The sequence below is a fragment of the Episyrphus balteatus genome, chromosome 1, assembly GCF_945859705.1.
Source record: "Episyrphus balteatus chromosome 1, idEpiBalt1.1, whole genome shotgun sequence".
Lineage (NCBI taxonomy): Eukaryota > Metazoa > Arthropoda > Insecta > Diptera > Syrphidae > Episyrphus > Episyrphus balteatus.
In genome coordinates, this window is record NC_079134.1 from 116,038,884 (window position 1) to 116,048,316 (window position 9,433).

Here is a 9,433-nt window from a genome sequence, read left to right on the forward strand (position 1 = left end):
ACCAATACATATGCAATCGACTTCGCGGTGATTATAATTTCCATACTAATTTGAGCCGCCTTCGGACCAGTTTCTGATCCGAAGTCGGACTCAGCTCCGCCTCAGGCGGAGCGGATTCGGACCGAGGTCGGACCTGTTTGCTTGAAGGGTACGGCCAAAATAATTAACCTTCTACTTCATATTCACTCAGATCTTAATAATAACAGCAATTACCGTTTTATTCTGATTAAAATATATTTATATTACCGAAGAAAATAAACAAAATTATTGATCAAAGGAATCTCTGGTTTAATTTTGCAGAAATTGTTTTGGTTTCAGCTTAACGTTCGTGTAAAAATAGTTGTCAAATGACACACATACAATCGCAAAAAGAATTCGGTCTGTTTTCATGTTCCTTTTTAACACCAAAAATTCGATTTTTTTGAGGCGATTCCCATTCAAAAAATTGAAGGGAATTCGACATGAGATAAAATTCCCATACAAGTTATCGATAATTTGTATGGGATTGTTTATAGCCTGGTACGCTGCTCGCGCTAAATTTTAGCCGAGATAAAATTCCCATACAAGTTATCGATAATTTGTATGGGATCCAATTTAGCTCAGATAAAATTTTTCGATAATTTGTATGGGAGCTAAAATTTAGCGCGAGCAGCGTACCAGGCTTATAGCTCGGATAAAATTTTTCGATAATTTGTATGGGAGCTAAAATTTAGCACGAGCTGCGTACCAGGCTTAAGAGTCCGAAAGGTAGTTTAAGCTCGTCTCAACAATTCATATAAGCGTAGTGAACCTTCTAATTCTGTTATAAACTGTTTAAATGTTATAGCCTGGTACGCTGCTCGCGCTAAATTTTAGCTGAGATAAAATTCCCATACAAGTTATCGATAACTTGTATGGGATCCATTTTATCTCGGCTAAAAATTTTCGATAATTTGTATGGGAGCTAAAATTTAGCGCGAGCAGCGTACCAGGCTTATACGAAAAATAAGCATGCAATGACAAAGTGAACAAGAAAAATAAAACAAACTTAAAAAATATAATTTTCGCACAAAATTAATGTTCTCGGCAAATATTTGTGTTCCGAAAAAAGGTGGACACTTCTCCAAGTAAAATGGTATAATTTTCAATTTCGCTAGTGGAACAGCAGCGTACCGCAGAACGAAAGTTTTCTTTTACGATTTCGTTGTCATTTTTGTGGGATTTTTCGTTTCGCATCAGCAGTGTACTATTGTGAGGGTCTTAAGACGATTGTGACTTGTGAGATTTGCCAGAATCGACCAGTAAATAGTTTGATATCCATAAGCTTTTTTGTATAATAGTTTTAAATATTGCATACTGAACAAAATTGCTCATGCAAATGTCCAGTAACAGCAGCACATCAAAAATTTGTTTGTGTTTGTGCACATGACGTCACAGCTTACATCTCTTATTTTTGATTTGCTTCTGCCCCCACTTTAGTGCTTGATTTCTAAAATCAGAAACCCATATTAAAATCGAATATATATTTCTCATTTAACTCTCAAGTTAGAAATTATAATTGAAAAGCCGAAAAACAATATCATCAAAAAGCCGCAAATTATTAATTGTCAAAAAATATACGAAAAACTATTTTTTCCTGTTCAACTCCATCCATAAAATTTAGTTGCGCAATAACTTGTGTTTTATTGTAATTAATTGTTTTTTTTTCCTGTGATAAATCAATTTTTTTTCTAGGTTATCTGATTGTGTGACATGTCGGTAAATACAAATTCTGATAAATTTGATATTACGTGTGAAGAATTTGAGAAACTAAGTATTGCCCTTCGTAAAGACGAGTTTAGGAAACTCTTCCTTGACTATTGTGAAGAAATACAAAACCCCGAAAATCGCAAACAATATGAAGCAGAAATAAAGCAATTGGAAGCAGAACGTGGCGTTGACGTGACTTTTCTCAACCCCCAGCCGGGATTTGTTATTGAAACATCGGTTAATGGTGATTCTAGATGCTTCCTCAACATTGCCAAGTGCGATAAAATTTCTGCCCCTACAAGTGAAAATAACAATAGAAATACTAAAAAAGGTGTAAATTGGACCATTCCTCATGCGCTTTTACCACCTCGAGATGATTTCCATGATAATAACTGCCGTTGTCAAGTTTTTGACGTGATATTTCACCCTGAGGCACTGCTCCAAGCAGATAATAATGTAGCATTTAAGCAATGCCTTATAGAAACTGCTTGTAATGGCATTGAAAAAGAATTTAAAGTACGGCTGGACCGAATCAATATTACTTTTTCAGCTGTTAATTATAAAGGTGTTCCACGACCATCTATTATAAGAAAAGCATCTAAAAATGCTCCTATTCATTCGGAGCAGGAACCGAGTCCTTTAGATGCTATTTTTCCATCGAAACCTTTGCCGGTTTTCGAACCGGCAAAGTTGACTACTAAAACAGTGAGTCATTTAGATGAGTACTGCAAACCCAAGTATGTGGTTAAACACCGTCGTCCAGTAGATATGTCAGAGATGACGTACGAACTTGATGCTAAAATAAATGCGACAGTTCCCAAAGAGCTGGTCGTTGAAATTGAACTGCCTCTTTTGAATTCAGCCGCCAATTGCATGCTGGATGTTACTGATAAAAGGCTTTATTTTGTGAGCGAAAAGCCTGCCAAGTACAAATTGAATATGGAATTACCTTATGGTGTAAATGATAAGGAAGGTTCAGCTAAATTTGATTCTGATAAGCATAGGCTTGTAATTACACTGCCGGTGAAAGCATTTAATACTGGGCGTGGTAAACAAGATTTTAACCGGGAGGATAGTGGTGTTGAAAGCGATATACGAGATGATATGCTATTGAATGAAACAGTGACTTCAGAAAGTCCTCAAGAAGAATTGAAGACAAAATCAAATATCGATAAAGGTATGGTATATTTAAACAAATAGGATTTTTAGGTCTTAGTTTATAATCATAAAAATTACATAGTCATAGAAAATTTTCATTTACATTAGAATTACAATTATTTTCGTATGAGCACGGCATTTTTGAAGTGAATTTTAAACGATTTACTAAAATGCTAAAGCCAATTTAGTGATTTACTAAGTTAAAAATTAGTCTGAACATGTGAAGAACAAATACGATTTATGCCAATCAATTTATCAATCGATTTTCGGATTTTTATTGGGCTTCAGTTAGTTTTTTTTTCTTTCGTTTAGTCCTATCGACATAGTTCTAGTGTATCTCCTTCCGTTAGAAATGATTCGATACAATGGGTTTAAGTCAAAAATTTTCTTAATTGTATGGTACTAAGGTCTTAAGTTGACTTAACTCCTTTGTATTTGCATTCACTTTTAATTTCGGAAGACCGAAAACGAAAAACAAATTTCTACATTATTATATCAGCTCAAAAAGAATTCTCACATTTGGTAATTTTGGAAGATTTAAAGTGTTAAGCCAACACAATTCGTTTTTAAGAACGTTCATTTTCTGGTCAACAGCATATTGATATTAAAACAGATCTTATAGATGATGTTTCTGCATCATTACTTTTTCAAAATAAAAACAGTCAGATTTACAAACAAAAATTGAAACTTCAATTTTATTTTCCTCAAAATTACCTTTTCTGACTTAATCCCTTTGTTCCCGGCGCCAAAAATATATCAAGTTGGAAGATATCGAATCTGATGCCCATCGAATCGATAAATATTGAGTATCTGTGGCAATATGACAGAGTAGAACGTGTGCTACACGTTCGCAACGTTGATAATGAATCCATAGATTTAATTAAAGACGACAAGTCTTTTCACATACAATTTACATCTATTGGAACGGGATTTTATCCTACTCATTACGCATTCTATTTTGAGTTCGTGGAGCAAAGTGATGTACAAATAGATTCTATTGATGCTGAAGCATGGGATAACAATGTTGTCTTGAATATAAGTTTAAAAAATTTCCAAAACATAGAATACTATCATGCTGGCCTAGATAATAACAATGCAAAAATGTTTAAAATTCAAGATGAATTCATACTTGGCAATGCGAAAAAACCGAAACTTGATAAGCAATCTAAACTAGAGGTATCTGTGGAACTTTTAGATAATGATAAATCTATACAAATTGAAATTAAGCCTAAGAATGCTAAAAATTTTAATTTCTGCAAAAAGCAAGAATATTTGAATTGAAAGCTAATTCATCAAAGTGCTTATGACAGAGTAGCTTAAGTCGAAAAATAAAACAGAAAATTTGTTAACCATGTTACATTAGAGTGGCGTGGTTCACATTTGAAACAAATTATCGATGAAAAAAAAAATATATTTATAATTAGGGTGTTCAAAACAGTTTTTTTTTTCGTTTTTGAAAAAAATTAGTTTTATTGCACAGAAAGTTGGTAAAGTCTGTTTTTTGTTCAACTAAAATTAAATTTATATCAAATTAATTAAATCGATCTTGGTTGAATTCCAATAGTAAATGTAAAATTAAGCATTTTTCTGAGGCCCCTGAAGCAAAAATACTCAATTTTACACTATTTCATAAACCACTTTTTACAAACTTTCTCTGCAGTGAATACAATTATTTTTTTTAATTACATAATTAAAAAAAGTTGTTTGAACCACCCTATTAGGAAAATTTTTTTTCTTCGATAATTTGGTTAAAATAATATCAACGTTGATTTTTTTTAATTTTACAAGCAACTGTAGAAGATTTTTTGAGCCACCCTAATACGAAAAATTTCATTTCAAAAATGAAAGGCCGGAAAACGCGTGTTCCTAGAAGGAACCTTACCGCAGTGCTCAACTTGAGATTTTTCTCAACTTAAGCATTCGCTCAAGTGAAATCTTTGTTCAGAGCAAAAATAGAGTGGTCTTTTGAGCAAATTAAAATCTTGACTTGAGAAAATTTGTTTTCTCAATCATGCTCACAATAAAATTTTGAATAATTGCGTATCGGTTTGATTTTCTGTTTGTCACAATTTAACGATATTTATAAAAAAAAAGTTAAAATCTCCGTCGTCATATTTCAAAGAAATATCAAGTTTTGGATTATAATTGAGAAATTCTTCAAGTAAAAGATTTACTCAGCTGTTCACTTGAGAAAAATCTCGACTTGAGTGATGACTATGAATAAGATTTCTCTTGTGGGAATGCTTAACATATATCTTGACAAGAATTCCTTCCTAAATTGGAAGGTTTACTACTTCGCGAACATCGGCGGCGCACTAGATTTGTTTCCTTTTAATCGTATGTTTGATAAACCGTTTTCTATGGTTCTACCCAAAAGTTGTAAACTAGTAATACCGAATATGATAGAATACTATCATGCTGGCTTCAATTTTTCTGGATGCCTATTTTTTCCGTTTTTACTTGCGATATAGGTACTATACAGGGTGTCCCAAAAGTTAACGTCGAAACGAAAACGGTAGATAGGGTAGGTGGTGACAGTTATCAGAAAAATAATAAAAAAAATCGCAGCCATATATTTTGGGAGTTTTGCCCGATTCACAATATTGCGAGACGACGAGACGAGAGCGAGACGAGATTTTCCTTGACGATTTTAAAAATTTCCAAATAATGAAAATATATGAAACAATACACAATATTCCGATTCTCGTTGCGTTGAAATTCCGAAAATTTGGAAAAAGGACGCACGAGACGACGATTTTTCGAAAATGAAATTTTAGTATAAAATTATTCTTGACAGCTTATATGGATAAAAGTTTTCTGAATTTTAAATATTCGAGTTAGCTCAGGTGAGAAGGTGATTGCCTCCCAACCTCTCCGCCCCGAGTTCGATTCTCAGAAAATATTGTTTATTTTTTTTTATTTTTGTTTACTTTATTGAATAAAAAATCGCAGCATTGTGAATTTCCATACGATTTTAAAACGATTTTTCTTTAAATCGAAAACGTTCAGAAAAAACGTCTCGCTCTCGTCTCGTCGTCTCGCAATATTGTGAATGGGGCATTATGGGCATTTGAAAAAAAGTCGAAAAAATAGCCACCCTGTGACGGTTTTTCATGTGCCGTGACTACAAATCTTAATTTTTCTCATTTTTTTCTTTTGTTACGGAACCTTGAATAACCCTGCTATCAAATGCATTCAAAAATTTTAACTTAGCTGTATCAGTTTTAAAGAAAATATTACTTTTTTACCCAACTTAGTACTAAAATATTTTACATGACTCTAATTCAATGAGCCGTAGTGTAAAAAAAAATGCACTACAATGTTTCGGCAAGTTGCCTTAAAAGTTGGTGTGTTCAATTCTCTTTTCAAAATGGTATAACATTGTTGGGAATATTTCATAAATAACCGAGATAAAATTTTTTTTCTTAAGAAATCCGACATTTTTTTAGGTAATTTTTCCATATTATTTAAGTTTTTGTATTCTGAAAGGTTCTGAAAGGGTTCACATGGGGCTACAAGGGGTTTAAAGACGCTCAAAATAACGCAAACTATTCGCCAGCATTTGTTTTGTTAGTTTTTTTTTTAACTTAAGGGCGTTAAAATTCGCGCGTCCAGTAATGGATAGGAAAAGTAATATTCTGGTGTAAAGTACATTTATGAATTGCATTTAATTGAAAACCATAAACATTCGGAAAAAGTTTTTTTTTTTAATAGATACCTCCACCAAAAATTGCTGTAGACTCTCTGTCTGATTGCAAATATCTGCGAAGAAATGTCTCAGCATACCCATTTAATGTACCATATACATTGTGTTGCATTTGCTTTAGTTATATTGAATAGAAAAAAACTATCCCAAGTTTTTTGTATTTTTGTATAATTTTTCAGTTCAATATACATAAAAATGACTTGTATCCAATTAATAAAGGAACATTTTTTTTTCTTACAGAATCACAGCTAAAACATTCTATGGTTGTTTCAAAGAAGTCATCAAATTTTCTAAAGGATTCTATCAAGTACAACTTTCCTCAACATTTCGACCTAAACATTCTAGATGAAACAATCGCGATTGTGCTACACGTTCGCAACGTTGATAATGAATCCATAGATTTAATTAAAGATGACAAGTCTTTTCACATACAATTTACATCTATTGGAACGGGATTTTATCCTACCCATTACGCATTCTATTTTGAGTTCGTGGAGCAAAGTGATGTACAAATAGATTCTATTGATGCTGAAGCATGGGATAACAATGTTGTCTTGAATATAAGTTTAAAAAATTTCCAAAACATAGAATACTATCATGCTGGCCTAGATAATAACAATGCAAAAATTTTTAAAATTCAAGATGAATTCATACTTGGCAATGCGAAAAAACCGAAACTTGATAAGCAATCTAAACTAGAGGTATCTGTGGAACTTTTAGATAACGATAAATCTATACAAATTGAAATTAAGCCTAAGAATGCTAAAAATTTTAATTTCTGCAAAAAGCAAGAATATGATGAATTGAAAGCTAATTCATCAAAGTGCTTTGGTAAGAAAAACAGAAAGCCGAATAAGAAACTTCGGTCTTTTTCTGAGTCCACGTGTGATGACATCAAAAAACAAAATATAAAATCAGCTGAATCAGCGTCTGAATCAAAAGCTAAAACCACAAAAGCCAATGATTTAAAACAACCCAAAAATATTGTGGTGGACAACAATGAAATCAATGTAGCTGATTCGTCTATGCAAACAATGCAGAATGGTGAAGAAAGTGAAATTCAAATCCCAATAAGTCGAAAACAAAGAAGCTATTCAGAGTCGCGAAACCAAAGCGCTCCGACATTCAAAAGCATTCTCAAGCACAGCAGCCGATACTTACGTACTATGTCGGACAGTTGTTCGTCAATCGAAGAACCGATTTCTTACTCGTGTTCTATTGATGGAGATATGAAATTCTCGCATTCGTTTCATGATATTCCAGAAGAAGATTCTTCTCAACATGGTCTCTCGGAGAGCTGCAAGAAGACTGTTAGATTTAGTGACGTGATAAAAAAAAATGTTTTTCGGTGAGAATTTAATTAAATTCTATATGTTTTTGTTTTTTTAGTAACTGACTCGGTGCGGCGGTATATTGTAGGTCCCTTCCATTTTTGCAAATTAAATACACGCAAGCAAGAATGGTTCAGATTTTTTATCTCAAGCCCTTGGTTCTTCATGGGGTGTCCCATGCCACAATATTTATTTATTTATCATATTCTTGTTTTTAAGATTACATTAAAAGGACACATAAACAAAATATGGTCGTAGGGCAGAATTAAGAACTTCGCCATAATTATTTAACATCAAATTTGTGAAAATATATTTTTTTTAAATTTTAGCTTGGATTCAAGTATCTTGGGTCGCCGAAAGATAAACCAGAAAAAGAGGAACAAAAAGCGTGCTCTTCAGCGTCGCCATAGCGAAGGTGATTCGGCGGATTATGAAGATAACAAGGTAATTTTTTTCTTTTACTATTTACTGTGGGTTGTAATTCACTGGAAAACATAGCGAAAAGAAATATTTCTTTTATCTTATTCAAATTTTCAATTACAGTATCCCAACAACAACGAACATTATCTGAAGCTTTCTGAGAAGCAAAGAAAATCTTCCAAACACGACAGTGGACTGGATCTGTCAACTCAAAGCAAAAATGATAATTCTTGTCCTATGCGAAACCGGGTTGAATCAGAATCATCTGATCTCGATTCAAAAAATAGCCTTATGTTTGACATAGACATGTAGATCAAATATTTTTGTTCGAACTGTTTCGAATAATATTTAAATCTTGCATAAGGAGTTATTTGATAATCTTTTATAACTATTTTGTATAATATATTGAATTAAAAAAAAAAAAATTAGAAAATATAAGTAAGTTTCATCAAGTTTTTATTGTTAAATTCATTGGTAACTCTTTTAGCTGTATAGGGCTGTAAATGCAATTATGTTTGCTTAATATTCATAATTGCATGAAATAAAGCCTTTTTTTAATTATTGGAGTAGCAGATTTCGAATAATTGATAGAAATATTTCAATCAAAAGCAGTCATGCTCATAACATCTGTTAAACGTATTTGAAACTGGGTTTTTATTCTAATTGGTATCAATAAAATTATTATGTTCATTTCATGTTTGGTTTCTTTTTCGTGGCATTTTACAGTTAAGTTTTCAAAAATTTCAGTTCAAAATATTAATGCACGGGAAAGTTGCGTTGAAATAAAAAAAGGCATTGACCAATCACTATTTTGAGGTGAATTTAATTAAGGTCGGTAGTATCGATAATATTTTTCGGTTTTTCAATATTAACGTACTGGACCGCTTAGTCCAGTAAAAAATTCTATTTATTAAATTCAAATTTCGATAAATTTGTATGGGGTAAAGTATTTATACGAGGATACATTTTAGACATTTTTGTATGTACATATTTTGAATATAAAATTTATCTGGTGAAATAAGCTATTTGAATTGGGCTAAATTTTTGACGTCGCTGAATAGTTTTTTGAAGCTTCAAACCAAAACAATTA

The 9,433-nt window shown here is 32.3% G+C and overlaps 1 protein-coding gene across 1 annotated transcript; it reads left to right on the forward strand.

The window, feature by feature from the left end:
- Positions 1 to 1,439: 1,439 nt before the first annotated feature.
- Positions 1,440 to 8,795, forward strand: LOC129905487 (protein kintoun). Its single transcript, XM_055980952.1, has 5 exons — positions 1,440 to 1,666; positions 1,714 to 2,905; positions 6,833 to 7,940; positions 8,253 to 8,367; positions 8,467 to 8,795. Exons 2-5 carry the CDS (start codon positions 1,732 to 1,734, stop codon positions 8,653 to 8,655), a joined length of 2,586 nt encoding a protein of 861 aa, XP_055836927.1. The 5' UTR covers positions 1,440 to 1,666; positions 1,714 to 1,731; the 3' UTR covers positions 8,656 to 8,795.
- The last annotated feature ends 638 nt before the right edge of the window (positions 8,796 to 9,433 follow it).